Source organism: Clarias gariepinus, chromosome 15 (assembly GCF_024256425.1).
Source record: "Clarias gariepinus isolate MV-2021 ecotype Netherlands chromosome 15, CGAR_prim_01v2, whole genome shotgun sequence".
Taxonomy (NCBI): Eukaryota; Metazoa; Chordata; class Actinopteri; order Siluriformes; family Clariidae; genus Clarias; species Clarias gariepinus.
The window spans coordinates 20324721-20350122 of record NC_071114.1 but is presented as its reverse complement, the minus strand read 5'-3'; the positions used below and the strand labels follow the sequence as shown (position 1 = coordinate 20350122).

The following is a 25402-nucleotide window of genomic DNA, read 5'->3' as shown; positions in this document are numbered from 1 at the left end:
AAAAAATGAGTTAAACCATAAAGCTGCTGAATTCATGAAGCTAATGGGTTCTCCTTGTGCCACCAAAAACAGCCGTGACCCCTTGGGACATGACTCCACAAGACCTCTGAAGATGTGCTGTGGTATCTGGCACCTGGATCCAGATTTTTAAGTGCTCTAAGTTGTAAAGTGGGGCCACTATAGATCAGACTTGTTTGTCCAGTACATCCCATGGATGGTTGCTTGAAATGAGATCCAGGGATTTTGGAGGCCAGATCAACAACATTGAACTCATTGTCTGGGTGTTCTGATAACTTTCTTCCATAGCCAATACTGACTTTTTTTTCCCTAATTTGTGCTACATTGGCTTTTCTGTGGTATCAGACTAGCCTTTGATCTCCACATGTATAAATGAGCCTTGGGCGCCCATAATCCTGTCACCAGTTTACCGTTATATAATTGATCATCACTCTCACTCAGTCATTACAGGGTCGCAAGAAGCCCACGAGACAGGGCACACCCTGAACACACTCATACACTGCAGGGAATTTGGAAACACCAACTAACCAAATCTGCATGTCTTTAGGCTGTAAGAGGAACCCGGAGTAGCCAAAAGAAAACCACCAAGCACGAGGAGAACATGCAAACTTAATGCACACAGGCCCAAGGTAGGAATCAAAATATGTATGTATATGTATATATGTATTATTTAACTTAAAAGGTATCAATATTATGAGGAATCTTTTTAACAGGAAATATCTGTGTAACATTTATAGAATAATATTACAGTGTCAGCCTTGTTGTTGTTGGTCTTTTGGCTGCTCCCATCGAGAGGATATCGATCCGTGGACCATCGATCCGCACACCAACTTGGCACAGGTTTTAAGCCAGATGTTTTTCCTGCGAAAACCCTCCCATTATTATTTGGACTTGGGACCCGCATTGTATCCAGTGGCTGGAGTTTGGGCGTTGTATGGGAACTGAACCGAGGCATTATTTTATATTACCCTAATTATCCCACAACAGGAAAGGTAAATGACACAATGGTTTGACCAACAGTAACACTTTAACACTTTAACCACATTAACACAATTTTCCCAGAGCTCAACTGTAGTTGAACAGTCATGTCCTGTGTTTGTATTTAAAGTTTGCTTCTTGCTTTCTATAAAGTTTTGAAGCTAATCCAGGTAATAGACGCTCATTGTTACCAGATTAGCATTGTGCAGTATGTGACATTGTTAACTATGAGTAAAAAGGAACTGTCTCTAGCTTCAGAATAGCTGATATCCAATTAAGTAATGTCTGTAATGCTCATTGGTCAATTTTTATAGGTGTCACTCTGTATAAACATCAGTACGAATGAAAACATTTTTAACTTGGTAGCAATATTAGCCTCATCACTGATTTAAAATATAAGGAAAATTGTAAGCATTTTATATTTGGATAAACTCTTTCTTCAAGTCAGTCGTGTCAACTCCATGGACTGGTTGTACAGTATGTGACTGATGAGTCTCTGAAGTTGTTTGTCCAACCCGCTGGAAAGGCTGAGGTTAAAGCAGGGATGACAGATGTGTTCTTTTAACAGGTTGGTCAGCAACGTCTAAGCTGCAGCTCTCAGGTTTGGCCTGCATATGATCTAGCTGTTACTGAATACACTGTCTATAATCTACAAAGTCATCTATCATCTGCCCGAGGATTTATTAAAGACAAAAAGTGCATGCCACAGTATTTTGGCATGAATATATGTGAGGTTGTTGTCATCGGTACTGCAAATCCGTCTTACAGTATGTGACTCATCGCTTGATAAAGTAAAGGCAACCCAAGGAACATTAACGACCTTGTACATATTATTTCAAACACATCTGTATAGATGGCAAAATATAATGACACAAAGCCGAAATGCAAAATTTATTTAAATGAAACAAACTGCAAAAGGAACCAAATCAAAGATTCTGGTTTAGCTGTTACGAAATTAAAAGCAAAATGTTCAGGGTGGACTTTTTCTGTATGGTAAGTGAGGTAAGATACTGGGATCAGTTATTTTACAATAAGTGCTAAATGTCCAGAGATATAACTAGCAGTGTACAGTGTAAACCTACAATAGAAATGATTTGAAGCAAAAAAAAAAAATTTTTTTGTATTAATATATAAAATATATTATGTAATTTATTAAATAAATACTGACTTCTGGACATAACTATATAAATACAGGCTCTATTTGATATAAAGACTCTGTTTATCAGTGTGGAGTGTGTACTGTACCTGGGAGGACAATCGTGGAGGTTACACGGCCGTGTTAGAGAGAACGGTTTAGGAAGATGTTGGCAGGACGAAGGGGGCATCTCGTGCCCGCTGCTACTTACGCAGTGAACCTTTCTGCTCTGAGAACCTTTATTTCCACAACTCGCACTGCATGCACTCCATTCAGCCAAACGCCACTCAAATTCTGGAGACAAGAACACAAGAAAAAATTGCAGCAGATTATACTAAGTTCATGATTATTAAAGGATTTGTCTAAAGGTTCGCACTAAGAATGTGTCTGTTTTATAAATGTGTTTTTACATCTAGGCAAAAAGATAAATGTCCAGTTAAATAAAAATCCTTGATTCGGATGGGCAATTTACATCCTTTTAAATTAAATACTGTAGGTTTTGTTTCATAGTGGCCGTTTTCAGTATGTTTCCATACAATATGTGACTAGCAAGGGATCCACCTCAGCACAGTAAAGAGAAGTTATGATAACAGCACTACCTTCTCTGGGAACTTCAGATGGATGAGATTTGTACATACTGTAGACCTTTCTTCAGAAAGGCATTAAACTATTATATTGAGGACAGGAAACTTGCATAATGGATTTTATAAGTGCACCTTAAAATTTTAATATTATTTAAGCTGTATTAATGGAAATGAACACAAAAAGGTTGAAATATTTAACTTTATGTGTAATTAATTTGGAATATATATGAGTTTCATTTTTAAATGAATTACAGGGAAAAATCTTTTTTATGATATTCAAATTTCATAATGCTACAAGTGGTACATTTATCAAAAACTAACTTAATTTAAATGTTATAACAGCTTATGATATCTGGCATATCTACCTATACAGTACATACTGAATGGTATTAAATTTGTTCACAGTTTTGTATAATATCAAACATGACTTTTTTATTATTCATGTGTATTAATCAGACAACCCTTTATGTGGCTGTGCTACACATGTATCTTAAGTAAACTATAATTTCTGGTTAGTGTCACCTATTCTGAGAATATTGATAAGTTCTTGGTAAGTTTTTGGTAAGTGTATTATGTTCATTTATTCTTAATTGGTGAAAAAGTGCCAGAAATTGAAATATGCCACAGCTTTCACTGTATGTGCAAATTTGTGCATAAATTACCATTATATATAACATATTTTGCCAAATTTAGTGTGAGAAAACTTAAGTGACCTGCACAGAGCCCTGACCTTAACCCCAATGAAAACCTTTGAAAAGAACTCAAAATGCCAGTGGCATACCACGCCTAAACCAGCAGCAATGCATGATCTCAATCATAATCTTGTCTTATAATGAGCACCAATCCCCGTAGGAATCTAGTGGAAAGCCTTCTTAGAAGAACGGAGGTCATTATAACAGCAAAGAGACACTAAATATACTGTATAAGGGTATGTTCATAAAGCACATACATGATGGCCAGGTATTCACAAACTTTTGGCCATATTGTGTATATCATTTGTGATATATGAGAGACTGCAAAACTTTTATGCTTTTAAACTTAGTTGAAGTTATGAATGATGTATTTAGGGATAAAACTGATATGGGATCACTGACACTAATCAGCGGCAAAGAGTGAAAAATGTTCCTGTTACAGTTACGCCTCACTTTATATGCCTGCTTTAAACATACCACTTTCTACATACTGCTCCGTTTTGGCATATGTTTTGAATGCAGTGACCGACAGAGAAGCAATATGTTAAAATATGATGTGGGGAAAAATACAAAAAAACTGTAAGAGAAAGATAAATGAGGTGTGTTAAATGGAAAGAAACAGGTTAAAACCCTTTTCTGGCCAATTCCTGAAGCATACGGGTGTAGAAAGTCATTTGTTTCATTTTTTCCTTCAATTTTTATCAATTTAATCTATTTTCCACACACTTGTATGCACAGACACTGACCTTGTGAGAGAATGTGAATCCAGGCAGAGATCATCTGATTGTTGGTGTGGGTTTGGCACTCAAAGTGTCCTTCAAACCTGCTGTTCAGAGTGTGCACTTCTATAATGCGGCCTGCAGCAAGCATGCGGTAGTGCAGGCCTGGTGTTTGCTTTAGGGTTTGATTCTCATATGTCCATTTGATGGGTTTCCTGTGGCTTTGGACTACTGGACAACCTGTGGACAAAAAAAGGGATTTTGTTCCTTATCCTAATCTGAATTATCATAAATTAGCTACATAAATGCATGTAAAAGCATTGCATTAACCATAAAGCATTAAATATGACATGAGATCTTTAATTTTGCAAAGTCAATATGCTTCAGTCTGACTCAAATTTGACAGCAAAATCTTTCATCAAAGCTCAGACATAATACTCCAATCTTCTATTCATGCTGACTAATGACAACTCACAGTTCTTTCAAAACACATACAGTACACAGTCATTTATATTAGAAATTACACTTTACCGATCCTCAGGATGTTCCCAGGACATACACAGTCATTTATATTAGAAATTACACTTTACCGATCCTCAGGATGTTCCCAGGACATACACAGTCATTTATATTAGAAATTACACTTTACCGATCCTCAGGATGTCCCCAGGACTGACTGTGATGACTGTTCCAGAGCGGGAGGCCATCACGACTTGTTTCCTGTTTATATCCTTGGATAATGAGCTTTTATCATTTAATGCTGCCTCTCTGACATCTACAACAACAGAAAAAAAAATGACTTAATCACAATAATCCTTTCAACTTCCAGATTTTTATTTATTTACTAATAAATCTACATTGATTTAATTTAACAGATGATCTGACATAAAAAGATTCTCCTGATCTTCTGAAAGCATAGTATTTCTATCAAGCATTATAAAAAGAGCTTAAGAAGTACACTGAAAGTGTTTTTGCTTCCTATTTTTTTATTTTCATAGCAAGAAGTTGTATTTGCTGCAATGCATGATTTATAAAAGAAATATGTCCCATTTACCTTACAAATATAATTTTCTTAGTTATAGCTAACTCATTCCCCTTCTATACCGCTTATCTACACACATGCACTACAGGCAATTTGAGAACGCCAATTAGCCTAATTTGCATGTCTTTGGACTGTGGGAGGTAACCGGAGTATCCAGAGGAAACCCACTAAGCACGCAGTAAGATGATGCAAACTTCATGAACACAGACCAGAAGCAGGAATTGAACCCTTGATCCTGGGGGTGTAAGGCCAAAGTGCTAATTACTACGCTACCATGCCGCCAGTAACTCCTTAAGGTTTGTAAATTAGCCTTTGACCTAGCTAATTGAGCTAAGTTTTGTTTTGCCAAACAAACTCAGGAATCATTCGTTAAGGTTAATTTAACATCAGTTAAGCAGCAAACCAATTTCCAGGCTTGCCTGAGTTAGAATAATATTTTCCTTAATGTTTTACAAACTAGCTAGTTGTGCAGAGCACAATGAACTTGTGCTCAGTTCATTTAATTACTTAAAGTATTTTTTTATTTTATTAAATACTTGAGGTTAGCACTGTTGCCTTGCACCTCCAGGGTCCGGGTTCGATTCCCGGCCAGGCTCGATTCCCGTCTCTGTGTGCATGAAGTTTGCATGTTTTTCCTGTGCTTGGTGCGATGGATTGGCACCCTGCCCAGGGTGTACCCCGCCTGGAGGTGCAAGGCAACCTAAGTCTCCTGGGATAGGCTCCAGGCCCCCCATGACCCTGAATACAGGATAAGGCGGTATAGACGGTATAGATGAGTGAGTGAGTATTTGAGCAATTTGGACCCAGTATAGAGACTCCTAAGAAACGTGTCTCTGTACTTTTTCCACCTCTATTAACTGGCAACAATCACGTTTGCAAGAATTTAATGGTATGTTAAACAGGTCTGAAACATCTGGGTTATACACTTATCATCAAATAGCTGCTGAATGAACTCACAGTATTTAAGAAAATAATGTAATGCAGAGTTATGTTAGAAGATATTATTGAAATTCCTACCAATAGGTGACAATTACCTATGATTACAAAGGCTGGTTCTAATGGCTGTCTCATTATTTCCCTAATCACTTTGGTCCTTATCTTGGAGAGTGCCAGTGACCCCATTCTGTTCACATTAGACATTAAACGAAATAAATGAAGGAGTCAAGCAGCTGTGGATGAGTCTGGACTATGATCAGTTCCAGAGAATCATCGCTTATTTCCTATCAGCATGACCCCCTAGGGAATGTTTCTTCATATTTAACTTTTAAAAATGACATAACTGACATAGGAATTAATTTGAAAGGGACAGATGCTTACACTAGTCCTAACTCTAACACTAAACTACACTGCTCCAAACCGTGATCTAAGCATCTCTTTAAATGGACTCAAATAGTTAGAAATTTGTCAAGAGTGAAATCTGTTTCAGTATGAAGATGAAAAAATGTAAAGGAGAAGAAAAAAATAAGTGGCTGAATTCTATCAACATGTATGTTCTTTATATTGTCTAACTTTTCTATAAGTTAGTATGTTCTCATGTGGATTCCCTCCACTTTTGGTAGCAGTAGGTGGATTGACTCGAGTAAATTTGTGCACTCTTCTGTGTGTATTTCTGCAAATACATGTGTGCAGGGTGACCTGTGAATGACTGGGGTCCTGATCACAGAGGGGTTTCTCCGTCAAGAGGAGAAGCAAGCAATTACAAAATGTAGGAAAATAATTCAGCAACTCACCAGCTACGTGGATCCTGCTAAAAGCCGAAGCTTTGCCGATGGGATTGGAGGCTATGCAGCTGTAGGTGCCATCATCCTGCAGCGTAAGATTGTGAAGTAGCAAAGAGCCATTTGTGAGTGAAATGATGTTGGCACTCAGCTTGCCCTCTAATCGGTGCCAACTTACAGCAGGCTGAGGAACACCTGCTCCAAGAAAAGCACAAAAATCACTCCCAATCAGTGAAACCACACTGCCATGCAATCATTAGAGCTGCTTTGCTTCTAATCAAGCCTGCTGTGAGTAAGCTAAGTAGTGGAGACAGCCTGAAGACAGTGTATATTTATTTTACAGAACGAGTAAGGGGAGGCAAACGGATCTGTCTGCAGATCAGCCATGGTCCACAAAGACTTAGCAAGGCATGTACATGATCTCACTGTGAAAAAAGTTACTGTTTAAGAGAGGGTACAAATGCATTTCCAAAACATAAAATGTTTAATAGATGACCATAAAGGGAATGATGAAATGTGGAGAAAACTGATGAAGGAGACTGCCAAGAGACTTACTGCAACAGTAGCTACAGAAATATCTAACAACTCCTGCTTAATCCATGCACGTAACAACAATCTCTTACATTCTTCATATGTCTGGGCTATAGGGTAGGCTGGCTAGACGGAAAAAATATCTAAGCATGGTGGTGTCAACATCATCCTATGGGGCTGCTTTTCTTCAGCTGAGACCAAGCCGGGCTCTAGTCAAGATAAAGTAAATCCTGCAGGTCTCTGTTAGACAGCTGAATTGCTAAAAAAAAAAAAAAAAAAAAAAACACCTTCCAACATAATAATGACCCACAGCACAAATCCTAGACAACAAAGGAGTGACTTCAGAAACAGATCAACCTTTAGGAATGGTCCAGTCATACTGTAGAACTGTTTTAAACTTGTAGAAGGACTCAAAGTGAGCTGTGGATTTCTAAAGCATGAGATACAAAGTTGGCAGACTTTCATCCAAAAAGAATGAGTGCTATATTAAAAGCAAAAGATGCTGCAACAAAACAATATTTAAATAATTACAGTATGTTTTTTTTTCTTCCTTTTACAAATTATTTCCACATTTATAATGACATTTTAACAGCTCAATTGCCAATCTGCACTTTAACAAAAATTCCTTTATATGTATGGAGCTGGTTTCCTGTGCTCCAATACTTATGACATTTAAGTCTTATAAGAAGTGATTCTTTCTTTCCAAAGGTTTAAAAGCACCTCCTAGGAGGTTACAAACCAGATGTGATATAGGATCAGAAATTCTGTCAGAGATGACCTGGAAGAAGTAGTAGTGAGTAGTGGCCATTCACGGGAGTGGATGGGGTAAAGTGTAATTGGTAGGACAGAGCAGAGTACTGTGAGGCCTGCAGACCACCACAAATGACTTGTACAAATGGACATAATGAATGTAAATTGCTTCACTGCAGTCTGCTCCCTTGAGACACTTCCTGTCTGAGGCAATGAGTAGCACATTGCCTGAGTCTAAGCTCTACAGCCCCTTATTTTACAAAGGGGAGACGTTAGCCCTGACATATTGCTGAGCATACTGCAGACCTCACGAGGGAAAAAAAACAGGGCAGCTGGTGGCTGGTGCAGAATGCTAGCTTGGGTATACTTTCTCAAACAAATAAGGTGTTTACTGTTATGAAAGGGTTTAATATGGTCCTTAAATCCAAGTTCAGTTTTTAAAATGTAAATTGTATTCAATTGTAAGAGTTGCTCCTACTTCCAGTAGGGGGCACTATTGTAATATTTTATTACCATAATATCTTAAGTGCAATTGTCCTAAACTACCAAAAGAAAAAGTAAATATAATATAATATAATATAATATAATATAATATAATATAATATAATATAATATAATATAATATAATATAATATAAGGAGTAAATATTGTAATTTTTTATCCTTTATTTGTTAAAAAGTAATTCACATTGTGTGGACCAGCTAAATGTCTCCACAAGGTTAAGTGTACCGTAACTCGTGATATTTTATCTTTTTCTTTTGAAATGTTGGGCACCAGGACCCTACTACAACAAGTAACCACATACTTGTTGAAGAACAAGCAAAACATTAGCAAATTTCACTTACACTACAAAAATAAGCCACTACCGGTAGATAGAGCTATTTTTTTCATGCAACTTAAAATTGTCTTATTATAGTGGCTAATAATTTCCAGATGGAAGTTAAATGATCTGCCAACAGAACACAACAATATAAAGTTCGAAAATAGTAAATATATCTAGAAATAGGCTTTTATGGGCTTATATTTGCTATACTGTACATACAATAATATTATATACGAAATATTAGATAACTTTTCCTTTTCTTAAAATAACTTCACTTTCTAAGATTTATGTCTATTCTAGTACAACTGATAATTACTTGCTGCCGCCTTCAGTAATGTTTCAAAACTTGTCAATGACAGTTTGAATAATTGTTTATTTTCCTAACAGTGTCAAGCTACGCCTTACTTGATAGTTCTCCTTGCTTAAACTATTTATCCACTGTGGGAGTTGGATGGTACAGCTTTGGGTGTGATATGTTAGTAGTTCCTCTCAATTTTGCTTTTTACTGATGTGAATGAATAATGATCCACATCAGACTTATTTACTTAGTTGCTGGCACACGGCTTTAGCTAAATTTTCTTCCCGTATAATTCCAGTAAACATTATCACAGCATAAAGGAGTTCATCATCAAGTATTGGCGCTGGTTTCCTCTAAAAGTTCACAATTCTAATTGAAATGAATGGAATGTACAGGATACAGCAGTCCAGTCTTTCCATAAAGACTTACAGCCTCATTTTTTTCTTTCATTCCTCTACTACTCTGTCACTAATTTAATTGAATGAGTGGGTGATAGAAAGTGTTATAAGAATAGGGCATTTGGGGTTTGATGCCAAGCCTACCCCACAACAGGATAAATTCAGGCAGGGACAGAAAAAGCTAGTGCTACAGTTCGGAAGAGATCCACATTCTCAGTGCGTTTTGGATCCCATCCAGCACCTTAAACCTTATAAACCTTTACCTTGGAGAACACGCAATAAATAGCCTTGACAAAAAGTCAGAGATGTTAGTACAAAACGTCACTGTTCAATCACACAACAGGAGCTGCGCTCTGCCACAGTAAATTACCATTGGTAAATGATGAGGAACGGCATAAATCGCATGGCAGAAGGCCGGCATCCTGAGATGCTGGTTAACTTTACACTACGTTTCTTCCTAATTAGCCGAATCTTTCACTACCGCTACGCTTTGCTCTGAGGACAAGAGCCATTAATTGTGGGATGCATTTAGAAACAGTGTACTGCATCTCTCACAGACATGCCGTGCATTTATAGTGTGTCTAAAGTTTGTGACAGGCAGGAGAGCAGTTTTTGCTTTTTTTGGAGCAAAGGGGAAAAAATATGACACTGGAATGTTAAGTGTTTTTAAAAAGAAGGAGAAAACCACCACTTTGGCATGAAATATGGCTTGTCACTCACACAGTAATGGGTTACAGTAAACCTCTATTGAGCAATATTAACAAACAATGAGTCTTACACTGCAAAAAGTGATCTCTCTCTTAGCAGGTAAAAAATATCTTAAAAAATATCTTAAATCTACTCAAAGTCATCTGATATATGATTACAACAAACCAAATATAGGATCATTATGCTTGTTTCTAGAAAAATGATATTCATTTATTAAATTGTAAATGTATTGTTCTATTGGCAAATAATTTTGCTTCTTGCGTGAAATAAATGGTTAAAACTCATCATGTGAATAAAAAAGAACATTATCAGGTACAGTTTGTTTGTGGTTTTTCTCCAGGTACTTCGGTTTCCTCCCACAGTCCAAAGACATGCAGATTAGGCTAATTGGCATTCCCAAAATTGCCCATAGTGTGTAAATGGGTGTGTGTGTGCCCTGTGATGGATTGCCACCCTGTCCAGGGTGTACCCATGCCTCGTGCCCTAAGCCTCCTGGAATAGGCTCCGGGCCCCCCGCGACCCTGAATACAGGAAAAAGCGGTATAGACGATGAGTGACAACCGTTCGTTTGTCTTAATAAAGAGATGTGGGCTTTTAGATATTTTTTTCCAATACACTACAACAATGCTTAGCAATTACTCTATTAACAATGCTGAGTATTAATGTAACATAACTGCTCATCACTGGTCAACATACTGAGTTGGACATCATTTCACTTTGAAAGGTGAGCTACATACATCTACTGAAAGCCTATGTGGTATATGTTTATTGCATTAAACTTACTGACCTGTAACTGGACAGTCCAGCATGAGATTGGCACCAATATGGGTTCTTATTCTGCCTCCTACTACCACGTTCAGATTGGCACTGTGTAGGTCAGATATATTCTTCCAAGAACCCATGATAACAGGGTGTTCTGTACAAAGAAAAAAAAAAGTCAACCAACCATAACAAACATGGCTTGAATTAATTTGTACAGCCTGTGTCTGCAAATATATATTACTCACCAGCCAATAGCACCTGTGTTGTTTCTGAATCTGATCCCATTTCATTGTTTGCTGTGCACCTGTAGATTCCAACATCTTTAACACCTGGGCTCATGATGTGCAGTTCTCCGGTACTATCCCAGGGAGAAGAGAAAAAAAACATAAAATCAGCTGCAGATTTCGGCTTGGGCGATTGAATTACAGTGTGTGATTTCCCCATCCTCACGTGCCACATTAAAGGATTAGATCCACATTTGCTTAAGCCACATTGGCATGTGGTTAGGTCAACATGAAAGCAAGACTTGTGTTAGTGTGATGAAACCAGAGCATCCCTGTGCATCATTTTTTAAAATAATAAAAACACACATTGTAATCTAGTCTCATAAATGCTACATGGTTAGAGGAATGAAGTGCTAAAACCTCTCATTTCCTCCACATCGATCATAACATTCCCCCACAGCTACTCTGTTTTCAGACTATTCGAACAGACACCAGAGGTGTTTATGGATCAGGGTAGAGTGGTCATTTTAACAAAGAGGCCACTGTAGTTTCTCAATGTGTGCTCAAAGGGCAAGTTAGTGGCTCAACAGTTATGGCTCTGGGTAACTGATCAGAAGGTCATATGTTTCAAGCCCCAGCACCGCCAGCATCTTTTACTGCACAAGACCAGTTTAAGTAATGAAAATGAGAAAGGTTCCTTAATCACGTCCAGACTGTGTATTATTTTCATAACGCTTTGAAATACCCTTAATTCCATGCAATAACTTGTCAATGTATATTAGAATGGCTACATTAACAGCTTGTTGTTTTAACTAAGCATTACTGTTAAGTGTGGGAATTAAGAACTGAGGAATTAAGTTAAGTTTTAAGATAAATGAAAATAATTATTGCTTGATGTGTCTGTTGATGTTTTTGCTGACGCATGATGTGTCTGAAGATCTCTGTTTATTATCAGCAAAGAGAGCATATTTAAGTTTTGGACCAGGTGCCCTGTGGCACTTATATCCTGTACATCAAAGGAACCGGTCATTTACATGTAAGTCATACAGAGAATGACGATTGGAATTACATTTGCATTTGAGTTCTAGCAGGCACAAGCTATTTGTATGCAAAATCGTCTGTATACAGCCTATAAGAAGTGTGTGTTACTATAAAAAGAATCAGGAAGCGCAGTGAGGGGGTTTTATGGGCATAGAGGCACAGGAAAGTTTCCATATATATATATATATATATATATATATATATATATATATATATATATATATATATATATATATATATAATTTTTTTTTACAAAACCTTATAATTACACTACCAGGTATTTTTACATTTGATAAAAGTAACAGATAATATAGGCATTTGTTCTAGCAAAGGCTAGACAGAAAGAAATAACCCTTTGATAACCAATCATTCCTGTGATAGCTAGCAAAAACCTACTCTAACTTTACTTAACCAGCATTACCAACCTAAGATAAATTAAACAAGATTGCAATAACCTACTGTAAATTAAGTTGCCACAACAGGTAAACTGCCATCTAGGTAAAACAACAAAACAAAAATAACCAGCTATAAATTTCATTAAACAGCAGTAACCTCCTATGGCAACTTAGCTAGTTAGGCTAGCATCGTTAAGAACTACAGGCAATTACTACCTGTTACAGTCATGCAGCCAAAAAGCAGCTAGCACTTTAGCTAAACTTGAGTTTGCAGCATGTCTGTTTGCAGTAAGTTTCTAAATGGTGAACTCTTTTAGGATCTAATGTGGTAAGAAATCTTTTTCTACATTAAAAACTGGTATATAAATCATAAATCATTATTATAAATCATTAAAACTAATAAAAAAAATACAACCATAATCTGATCTCAACCTTACATCAAAATCCACAAGGTAAAGTTGCTCACCATCTCTGACTGGCTGGTATATACCCTACTGGTCATTAGCCTCAATTTACAAAAAAACATGTGTTCATGTGATTTTATTCATTTCTCTTAGTAGCCATTTTATCCTGGTCAGGGAATCTGGAACCACTCTGAGCAATACTGGACACACACGTACACATACACACACACATACACACACACACCCAGACATTCGAACAGCCTCAGCTAAAATGACAGATCAGATTTTTCCTGCAGTCTTAAGGACCAAAGAATTGCCGGTGAAACTCTGAGATGAAGTTGTTAGATGGAAAAAGCTGGAGAAGGTTATAAAAAGATCTGCTTTGAATCTTCCTCAATGCACTGTGAAATCCATTATAATTATTTCCATTATATTAAGTGGAAAAAATATGGCACAACCCAGACACTACCGAGATCAGACCGTCCTTTCAATTTGAGCGCAGGGGCAAAAAAAGCAGGACGACCCAAAGAAGTTACAGAGTTCACTGGGTAAAACAGGATAACCTGTTTGCAACAGCAATATCATGAGATCTGCTATTTATGGGAGAGTTACATGAGGGAAACACTTGTTGTTTTTTTAAGAAGGCACGTGAAGAAAATTAAGACATTTTGAAATAAAGTTTTGAAGTGTTATTTTTGTGGTTGACAGTGCAACACCCATGTTTTGGGGTTACTTTCTAGCAGGAGACTTAACTGAAAAGTAACTTCAAGGAACAACTAATATAACTAATTTCTGTTCCAGTCAGGCAGGATTCTGTGTCATATCTCTCTCTCTCTTTCTCTCTCTCTCTCTCTCTCTCTATATATATATATATATATATATATATATATATATGCTGAATCCACTGGTGTCCACTCTTTTTAATTTAAAAAAAGAATGCGTGTTGAAGATGCCAAGATCAAAATGTGCAAATATAGATTTTGGCCTTGTTCAGACTGCCAGCAAATCTAAAATCTGATCTTTAGGACTGACTGTTTACACTGTTATGGTAAAGTGATCAGATTGGATTTGGCTCTGTTCAGACTGGCAGGCCAAATCCACATCATCGCACTGGTTGCTGTGGTAACGAAACTGGTGGTTCGCATGTGACGTAGTATTTTCTCATATATATCCTTTAATTTTGCCTGTTATGATGCATCCTCCAAAGTGCTATCAGACATTTCAATTCATCTTCTGTCCAGGGACTATTGTTCTTCATTTCCATTCTGCAGTTAAGCCAGCTGCTCTTCCTGAAAAGTAATTTAGCTCCACATAAAAAATTTAAGGGAAGAAGTTGAAACTTGTAGAAAGTTAGGTTGCTATGCTATTAATGTTATATATGTAAAAGCTGAGCCCTTGAATTTTCCTGCAGCTAAATTAACCTTAACTAACAACTAGCTTCTTCATTTTTTCCCCATCATTTTCCCACTCAGGCTTCTAACATAGATCCAGTACATACAGGATAGTGAACTTCTGTGTCATGTTGCAAGTAGTAATGAACAGTTTAAATTGGGTACATCATTTAGACTGTGATACATATTTAGGAATCCCATTTGTATCTGATTTCAAACATTTCATACTACATGAAAGCAATTTGATTCCAAGATGATCCCAATCTGGTCATGCCAAATTTAGGATTTGGCCTGACAGTCTGCGTAAGGCCATAGAGACCTACTTCCCAGCAGACTCCATAACATTGTGTGATGTCATATAGTTGTGAATAGATTGTGACTTTGCCACTTAAAACACAACACTGTACCAACAATGACATTTCCTAGTCATAATAACTTTTAAATGATAAAATGACGTTGGAATGACATTGAATGAATGACCCCAAGACAATATTGCAAATAGAAACACAGCATTTATTCTTTTTTCTTGACCAAAATAGGCTCTTGACATGCTCATGCCGCTTTTTTTTACTGACATGCCAACTCTACCTTCAGGGGCAGGAAGGCTTTCCTCAGACTGGTCTAAAAATGTTACAGCTCAAAATAGGCCATCTGTCTGTCTGCCATTTTGTTTACATGAGCTTTCCACACTTTGTCTTCATGGTTTTGTGGGATTCCAGCTCCTTTTGGCTTAAAGATGGAAAGTGAGGGCAAATGGCACACAAATTCTCTAAAGCTTTTATTTCAGTAGATTTGCTGAGTCTGAGTATAGACTTTCTAGAGACAGAAGCGAAGAGGAGAACAGCCATTGAAAATTTGGCTCGCAGTGAAGAAAATGTGGAAAGAAGGCAGACAGATAAACAAATAACTAAGTGCTTGTGATAAAGCCTTATTAGGAACCAAATGATAACAGAAAGGATTAGCAAGAGTTTGAGCTAAAACAGGCCATGGCCTTCAGACACATCCTACAAGACAAGAGAAATAAAATTTGTACTTTATTGACCCATGAGGTGACATTTTACAAACTTTGTCCTTAAAGGCAGGACAGAAACAATGGTATTAAACTGGATATAAAGTTATTATATTATTTGTAAATTAATTGCAAGATAATCTTCACAAGTGTTGCAATTGGCTGTAAAATCTGGTTATTACATCTTAATAAGTTAATAAGTTTAGTTCTTCTAAAATTTCTCAACAGCCCCCAGCAAATCATATTGCCCCATTACTTTGGTTTTGGTCCTCGGTTTCTCTATGTCTAAGAGTCTTATGTTGTGTTTCACAGTTCTGCTTAGAGTCTGATGGTCTGTCTTTGAATTACAGTGTCCAGGAGTGTTCTGTTGTTTTTTTCTTGTTGCTTAATGTTCTCTTGTATATAAATAAAATAAAGATCTGTGCTTGCATCCACCTGAGTTGCTACTATTCTGACAAAAAGCTAACCCAGAACATGAATGCAACAGATTTGTGAGGGAGTAGGATTAGTACTGTGTGCGAATTGCTCAACTTCATGTGCCCTCTTATGAACTTCGTAAGGAGACTTCTCCCACATCCTTGCCCCACTCACGCTGTCGCTTACATGCTCTGGTTAGACATACCACTCAATCCTTAGAGAATGCCACTTTGGCTTATAAGTCACCTCCATGCTCTGACCATTTAATAAACTGTTTGTTGAGTAATGCTGTGAATTGCACTTGTTATGAATTTCGTTTGCTGTTGTGCGTTTTATACTTCTGCTAATAGTCTGTATGTTCCTTTTGTATTTTAGATGCTAAACTGCATTTGTTACTGTTTACAATAATGTTATATTTTACATTTCTATCATAAACCATACTGTACGCACAAGCATCTTCACTACACCATTATCAGCTATACTTAAGTTTCAGATAGAGCTACTCCAATCCTTATTAAATGTAAAGAAAAACATAAAGCACACTGGGCAAGATTGTCCCAGGCCTCTCCTGCTGGGCTGTGAAAAAAAGCTGTCTAATGCAGTGGAGGTCTGACTCTGTGGATGTCAATCAACAGAGCCTTTATATCGGGCCAAAACTAAGAGCTGCAGTGTGCTGGCTCAGTGATGGAGACAGCCCTGAGACAGTCTGTATTTATTTTACAGAGCCATATCTCAGTTATCCAGAGCTACTTCCATGCAGGGGCTAAAAAAGAAGGACCACATCAGAGCCAAAATGATTGAAGGAGTAAAAAGTCCTTCCAAACATACTATCTTGGATCTACTCAGTGAGTGGTGAAAATCTTGAAAGCTGAAAGGGCAGTGTGTACTGTTAGGCCAAGGGTTCATTTATATGGTTGGAACCACTTTATATTTTTATTTCATATTTTTCGCCTGTATGAGAAATTGTGGCAGTGACATTCAAGTCTTTCAAAAAATGGAAGAAGCTCTTAGTCACCCGTTGTTGAAAAAGCTCTGATCTGTCTTGTAACCTACAAGCATTATATACCGAGGTAATTTAAATTCACAAATTGTAGTAAATGTGGATAGCAAGCAGTCCAGGTACTGTATCAGCTTCAAAGCTTACAATAATTTAGGGTGCTCATGAGCAGCATAGTCATCTATAAAGAACTGGATATCACAACCCCACGTTATAAAATTTACATTAATTATTAAATGAGTTTTTATCATTTAAAAAAAAAAATCTTAGATTTAATTACATTTTCTTTTTTCTTCTTCTGATTTTCTCTCTAATTCAGTTGTGTCCAATTCCTCCCCGTCACTAGGGGGCTCCCACATTAAGGCTACTACTACCACTCAGTCAGGAGGGCCGAAGACAATCACGTGTTTCCTCTGAACCATGTGACGCCAGCTGACCGCATCTTTTCGAACTGCTCGCTTGCGCACCATTGGACATTTGGAGGACAGCGTATCCGTTCCTTCTGCGTGTGCAAGCTCACAGACGCCCCTGATTGGCTGTAGAGCGGTGAATAATGTGGGAGCACCAAGTACCTCTCATCCCTCCCCTCTGAGAGAGCACGGCCAATCAGCTCTCTCTAGATCTCCAGCTGCGACAGGTTACAGTATCACCCGAACCAGCGATCTCCGGATGATAGGGCGAGCACTTTATCAGGGCGAGGCCCATCATTACATTTTCATGTGGTAATTTATTGGACTACTCCCTTGAATAGGTTTAATTCAAATTTTAACAATTCAATATGATACAATTGTATAAATAACATCAACTTCTGGATCTGCTATTTTGCCAGGGGAAAAGAATAAAAAGCTATTTGCTGCCAGAAACATCTAAAGGGTATTAAAATAATAAGAATAGTAGTAAAATAATAATGCCTAAAAGAGAATTAAATCTAATACTGGAACAGATAGATACTGTTCATATTTCACTGTTTGTTGAATGGTTCTGGGTCCCTGGCTGCAAAACCTTTCAGAACTTTTGCTATTACAGTATAGCAAGCAGGATGAAAGGTCATGGGTTAAAGTGGGCTGGAAAACTGCTATTCCAACACCTTCAATAAAAATAAATATTCAGATTTGCAGTTCATACCAAATATTCTAGAGTGCTACACTCTGTTGTCTTTGGTTCATAAGCAAAGTGTTAAATGAACTTTTTGTGTGTTGAAGTCTGATTGTACCTTGGTTGACCTTCAGGCTCATACCATGAAGATACTCGCACAACAAATCAGAACGCAGTAGATATCAATACACTGCTATTAAAAGTCACACAAGTGAAAAATGCGCATGTGTCTATAAACTTTAGGCGGAAAATGAGGTGTAATTTTCCCCCCAACTGCCAAATCCCACTTTAACCACTGTGATAGGTGATTAGATGGCCAGAACGGAGTCATACAGCATACATGTGATCAACTTTATTTTCAGATTGGCTTATTCAAAGGTTATTGCAACTAAAGACAAATCCCTGTTGTCCTTCCTGGAGCAGAACGCAATCAAATCGTCAGTTTCACTACAGTCAGTATGAACGCAATTCATCATGTGCAGGTGGCCCAAACACAATGTTGATCCAAATATTTGAGATCTTTGACTGGCAGGTGGCTTAACTGGCAAAGAGACAAAAATGTAGCGGTTAGGTCCATGTGCAAATCCTAACTGACAACATAGATAAGATGAAAAGAAATTTTGCAATATGCAGGGTTCAGTGCTCTGTGATTATAAGAGAGATCATCATTCATCATCATTCTGATCCATAATGACAGTGTAATATACTAAGGAAAGCTCAAGAGCCTATGTGGGTGGGCCTGTGGTCTCGTCTTTTACGCTGTATTATACAAAATGAAGTATCTGCCAAACCAGAAGATCAAATTGTTTTGCTTTGCATTGTAAAGGTCAGATATAAAAAGTGGATAAGGTACAAAAATTACACCTAAAATTAAACTTCTTTGCTCAAGTCAAGTTAAATGTTATGCTTCAGGGAAGATAAGGAGTCAAAAACCACTCTGGTAATATAGTGTGACGGGGATATAGAAAGGTACGTTTAATAATATCCTTTTCCTCTAAGACAGAGGGTATCTAGTTTAAATATTGTTCTTAAAACCTTGAATGTACTAACATTCACCGGGCTGGCATGAGAAAACATGCTGGTCTATGAGGAGTTCAGTTTATTCTGGCTAAGAAGACAAACCACGCTGTTTAACCAGGCTCTTACAGGGTGATGCAACATAGATGAAGAGTGAAAACAGGGATGGAGGAGGAAAAAGATAGTGATTAAAATAACCAGTGTAGGGCAGAGACAAAAATACAATCATGAAAGTACAAAAGTGTTTTCTCCAGTTCTGCTCAGTGCAACTGAGGCCACTGTGGGCTGTACAGAGATTAATGTATTTGGGTTAGAGCTGAGGTCACTTCTGTCAAGTTCTGACAGTACTTGTTACAGAATGGTGGGGAAATTTTCAAATAGACACACACGAAAAAATAGAGTTCAGATTCAATGAAAGAGCAAATCATGGAATTTAACACATTGGCCATCTATGGAAAGTAGTCTACAGGATTACTTTCAAGCTAACAGGTCATTAAAATATGATGTAATCCCATGGCCTATGATGAAAATGCCATAAATAACAAAAAATGGCATATTTAGCGTGGCTAAATAGTTTTCTTCTTGACTGCTGAGCTGCCTCTGTGATTTAGGAAAGAGAAACTGGGCCACTATTTGCACAGTCATGTCTTGGTCTTGGAAGACGGGAAAACAATGTTAAGCGACAGTCTGGGTAGAAGCTGAACTAAAGGCCCCTAAATGGATAAAGCTGAATCACTAAGTCAATGTTTTTAATTGCATTTAATAGTCAACATTGCTAGACCACAATACATTGTGGTCAATGCGGAGTTGAATTTCTGTGTGGGTTGTTTGTGTACAGTAAGTAAATCATTTTAAAAATAGTTGCACATTTTACTCTTATACCACATAAACTGGCTGAGAAGAAAAAAAACTTTCAATAGTTAAATACTGTATGCATTACATCAGTAAAATAATGTTTTAACATTTTTCCCAGCCTGTTAGAAGTCAGCCATGATGGGACAAGGTCAGCTATGATGAAGTTCTTGTTTCAAGTTTCACTTAAGAGGCCAACAGTGGCAGATTGACACCACTGTGGCGTGAACGCCTGACATTCTAAGAAGCAACCCTAAGCCATAACAACTAAAAATCACTTGCTCATCAACTGCAAATAAGTCTTGATTAAACTTTATTATACAACATCTAATAAACTTGACATTCACATGATTGAGACTTGCTTACCTAGCTTGCAGCGGTAGTCCATCTTTGATCCAGGACACTGTAGGTGTTGGGATACCCTGAGCTGAACAGAAAAGTGTCAGGCTTCGAGTGGCATTGGTTATGTAGGCAGTTCTTCCCATATTAATACTGAGGTCTCTCTGAAAGCTCATAGCAGATCCATGTGGACTATGACGAACAATAACCGCTCTGCTCTTCAAACTCTTCCCTCCAGAGCGTTCAGAGGAGTTAGGGGTTCTATTTAAATGTTTGTTTTCCACTTTGATTGTCTCCTTGTCTATTCCGGCTTGGGACGCTGCTATCTCCTCCATCAGCTTGCCAATAAGCTGGGAGGCAAGGTCATCTGTCACATCTCCACTTTCTGCAAGCTGGCTGATATTTCTGACTAGTTCCTCAAACTCATCTGGCTCCAGAGTTAAGGCTCCTGAAGCTGCAGAAATCACAGAGTCACTAGTAGAAGTTGATGCTAAAAGATAGTTACCTAGATCCATGGGATCCCTAGGCTCCTTAGTGTGGTCTTCATCCAGATAAAGCTCATTCCTTTGCAGCCAGCTTTGACCATGTTTCTGGACCTTCCTAGCCACAGAAATCTCCTCCTGGTCCTGGCACATGGAAGTAACAATACCTCCCTCTTTGTTGGGAAAAGTTCTTGAGCTGCTGTTCATTTTCTGCTTTACAAATTTCTTACTTTCTGGATGTTCTAGCAGCCTGTTATCATGGCCAATCAGCTTTAAGATGAAGATGTCTGAATCCTGGTTAGTTAGGCAGCGATACTGCCCAATGTCTCCAACATCCAAGCTGTAGATTCTTAAGGCCCCAGATTTTGTGATGGTCAGATGTTTTGAGCTTTGAAGGTCCATACCATCTTTCTCCCAGCGAACATGGGCTTTAGGAAAGTAGCGTACCGGACATTTAATAGTGACTGATGTCTTTGGGAAAAGATAAGCACGTCCTCCGATTGTGAAACTAAGCCTTTTCTCTTGTTTTGTCTGGATGTAGATACGTTTAAGACCCAGAACCTGAGGACAACGTTTCTTGGAGTACTTGTGTCCTGCAAACAAAAGACATAAAAAAAAGGGTTAGGGCTTTACAAAAGGTACAGTATGATCACCAAGTAGTTCTTGAGTACTTATTGTGTAAGTTACAGTAATCTTTTGACAAATTCAAGAATATTTCTTAACCCAATAAATTAATTGGGAGGTTGTTTTTATTCTTAGAGAGTTGGCTTTCAAAGCTGATGCCAAGCCAAGTAAAATCAAAGAATAACAGTACTGTAGATGAGCTGTATTTTTGGATTGACCATGTAGCATGCTTTAAGTTCAATGCACATCATAGAAGAACAAAGAAATATTGATATAATAACAACACAATGATATTTCACTGGACCACAGCTGAGGGCAAAAAAAAGATCAACCTTTAGCTTTAGTACTCGCAGTTTATACTAAAGTTAGCAAATTTTAAAGATCAGTTGGTCTGCCATATAATATGCAAAGGATATGCCAAGCTCAATGCTCAATTATTTTTTTTATTTTTATTTACAGTATATCGTTTCAACAACAGAAAAAAAGCCTAGTGGCTCGAGCTGTAAGTCCATGGCTAAAGGAAACAAGTTGTCTCATGCCTGCAACTTGTAGTGAGGTTGGGCCATATTTTCCATGCTGATGAAGGCTGGAAGCCAACAGACACAACATTACAAGTATGTAAAAATGTGTTATTAATCCACAGCCAACACGAGCAACTTGCCGAAGTATCTGGCCAACAAACATCCTGACCGCTATAAAGACTCAGCAGGTTAAACAAATATATTCTGCGGCGCAAAAAATCCTTTATTGAGAATTGAACTGTTTCCAGTGATTAGTACAGCTGATGAAGCTTAGTGTGTTTGCAGAATTTATAGCACAAAATTTTTCATCTATTAGTTTTTTACACAGCCTTTAGCATGATAGAATACTGGTGTTGAAAACTGAGACCACTATAACATCAACCAGATTGTTACTGCCCGCTATAGTCATACAGTTTATTCTCCTGAGATATACAGTAATTGTGACTGGTTTGTAGACTGCATTTTCTCCTCGCTGTTTCTCTTTATTAGCACCTGATAAAATGACCTTAATCAATGTCTTGGCAGGACATTTGGCAAAACAAATTATACCTAACAATTTTCATATGATGGTTGCACAATGAGTTAGGAGAAAATTCCATGTCCTCATATGAAGTCATTCAGGTCTCCAGAAGTTAAGGCCAAAGTGGGCATTCATGAGATTCATGGATTCATGAGAAACAAGAAACCTTAATTCAAAATTATAATATTGGGTATACTGGTTAAATTCTAGTGTAAAATTCTAGTATAACTTGTTTGCCTCTTGATTCTTTTTATGCATTACAATATACAGTACACATGTAGCCCAAATTATCCCAAGAGATAAGTGATTATTTTTTTTTATAACGTGAAAGTAAATACTCGATCATTGAAACCATTTCTGTTTGCTGATATGGTCCCTTTTTAATTTGCAGTATTTAATATTCTAGTCTTCTCACAGCAATAGGCAAACATTCCACGGCTGTTGTTATGGTTCCTGGCTTAGTAGCTGTTATATTGCTCTGACCTTTATGCTTTTATCGAACAGTTATTGCACATCTTTGAGTATACATGAGACATTCAGTAATAAGCAATGCAACTTGAATCAACATCACTCCATAAGTCATTTTGCTGAGGGCTAAGAAGTGCTAATTAGGGCCAGTTTTAGATAATAATAATAATAAAAGTGTGCTCATTTTTATGATGAGAATGTTCCATTAAAAAAAAAGAGATGGAATAGGGGGGAAAAAAATTGGAAGCTCACTGTTGCAGGGAATCATGCGGCAGCTCCTGATTAAAGGAGGAGGTTGAAGGCCGATACACACAGATCTGTCCAGAGTAACCAGCTGGCCGGATGCTGTCTGCCTTCTACACACAGGCTCTCTGCGCTGGATTCCTTTTCCGCATGTGACAGAGCACTGAACACACACAGTGAAAACACAATGCATTAATCATAAATGCATTTGAAACCACTGGATTTCTTTATATAGCCATATAGAGTATATTAAAGTACAGTACATTCAGCCCAAAAGAGGCACACACACACACCTTGGACCACTCCCCACCCACTAGGTGAGGTTTTAGGCACTGCGTGCTGACACAGGGCCGGTGTGTATCGGGTTTAACTCCATCACACTCCTCGTCTTGCAGGCGACGATGGCTCCCTGTGGCCAAGCGCTGCCTGCAATAAACCTTACGCCACTGGGTTCCTGTCCCACATGAACTGGAGCACTGGTATGAACAAAAACATACAGTGTAGTCATACTACATACTACAGTAGTTGTGTGTGTGCGTGCGTGTGTGTGTTTGCACAAGTTCACCTCCTGCCACTCGTCGGTCTCCCAGGTGGGAACACATTGCACCTGATTGCAGGCCTGAACCTCTGTAGGGCGTGGCCCTCGGCACTCAGAGTTCGGTGCTGACTCACTTTGATTGGTTCCTACAGATCTCACACACCACACACTGCGTGTCTGCAACCCAACTCCGCACGACACCGAGCATGTGTTCCACTTGCTTACCTCCCATCTAATGCACACACACACACACATACACGCACACACATACACACACAAAAAAAGACTTGAGTGTTTGGAGAAGGCAATTCATTATGACAGCAAACATGTAAGCAAGGAACATAAACAAAGGGGAGGTGAACAGCGTTGAAACAAGAGAAATACACACACGCCTCTGAAAGAACAGATTGGTTTGACAGACTGATTATCAAGCCAACATGCATTGCCGATGATATATTTCTTCAATATAAGCTTCATAACCTCTTTTGGCCAACAGTGTTAGAGTACTTAGATTACTTTTTTGATCCTTTTTTTCAACTTAAGCCTCCCCACAAATAATAAGCTCTCAAAATACACTTTCAAAATACACACAAAACAAATCAACTCTCATACAAGCAGAGTCACATTAATTTATCGTTAATAAAATGATTTCTTGAAAGTCAGACTTATTTCAGTAGATGAATCCTTGCATCGTCATCTTGGAATATGCCCATAAATGCAAAAACCTGGTCGTTTAGTATATTTAGATTGTCAGCTAACCTCATTTTCTGGGCACATAAGGTTGCTGAACCTACTGTAGGCCTGACCAACAGAAACAACCCCAGATCATAACAATGCCCCCACTTGAACAGTAAGCTCTAGCCATGACTGGGGCATCCCTTCATCTGTCACTGTTCTGACCGTGATGTACCCGTCACTCTGGAACAGGTTACTGCACTCATTAGATACATGACCTTTTTCTAATGCTTCACAGTCCATTCTTTATGCTCCCTGGCAAACTGATACCCTGATTTTTCCGATTAGCCTCATTGATAAGTGGTGTAAGGTTACACAGCTGTTTAGTCCTAATCCCTTGAGTTCACTTAATTTCACTACTAAACATAGTTACGTGTTTATTCTAGTTAATTCTTTTTTTTTTTTTTTACAATTTGATTTCACTACGCCTTTAAGTGTACTACCATCACGCTCATTCAAGATGTTTTTTCCAACCACATTTCTTCCTTGAAGATGATGGTTCACCACTATCCTTCCAGGTTTTGGTAATGTGTTTTACAGTTCTTAACCATATTTTAGTAGTTTCTCTTTAGTTGTAATTTAACCCTTCTGAAATAGAGTAACATCTTTGCCATGACCTGACATGGTGATTACAGTAAGAAATGAGAAGCTACTTAATGTACTGCATCAGTTAGGGTTAATAACGTGTTGCTAGCTTAACATATCATATAAATCACTGCAGTAATTGTCCAATGGCAGGCTCTTAACAATTTGTTAAATCCAGGTGGTAACCTCTTTTGGCCAACAGTGTTAGAGTACTTAGATGACTTTATTGATGTAATGAGTAATCTAACGCTTTAGGTCCGCCATTTACAGTAAGTACTGTTATTTAGTTAGATTTTCAAAAATGTAATACGTGAGCCAGACAGCAGTGATTCTGTTAGTGTGTGTGTGT

At 37.9% G+C, this 25402-nt stretch overlaps 1 protein-coding gene across 1 annotated transcript in view; it reads right to left on the bottom strand.

Moving 5' to 3' along the window:
• adamtsl3 (ADAMTS-like 3) overlaps positions 1–25402 on the bottom strand; it is a 180260-nt gene that overhangs the window by 8935 nt on the left and 145923 nt on the right. The window contains exons 18-27 of the mRNA XM_053513528.1: positions 23761–23965; positions 23489–23671; positions 23205–23358; positions 20365–21412; positions 11402–11514; positions 11182–11310; positions 6899–7081; positions 4776–4901; positions 4154–4366; positions 2242–2425 (exon numbers count right to left, since the gene is read on the bottom strand). Of these exons, the coding sequence (XP_053369503.1) occupies positions 2242–2425; positions 4154–4366; positions 4776–4901; positions 6899–7081; positions 11182–11310; positions 11402–11514; positions 20365–21412; positions 23205–23358; positions 23489–23671; positions 23761–23965 (2538 nt within the window). The remainder of the gene's footprint in view (positions 1–2241; positions 2426–4153; positions 4367–4775; positions 4902–6898; positions 7082–11181; positions 11311–11401; positions 11515–20364; positions 21413–23204; positions 23359–23488; positions 23672–23760; positions 23966–25402) is intronic.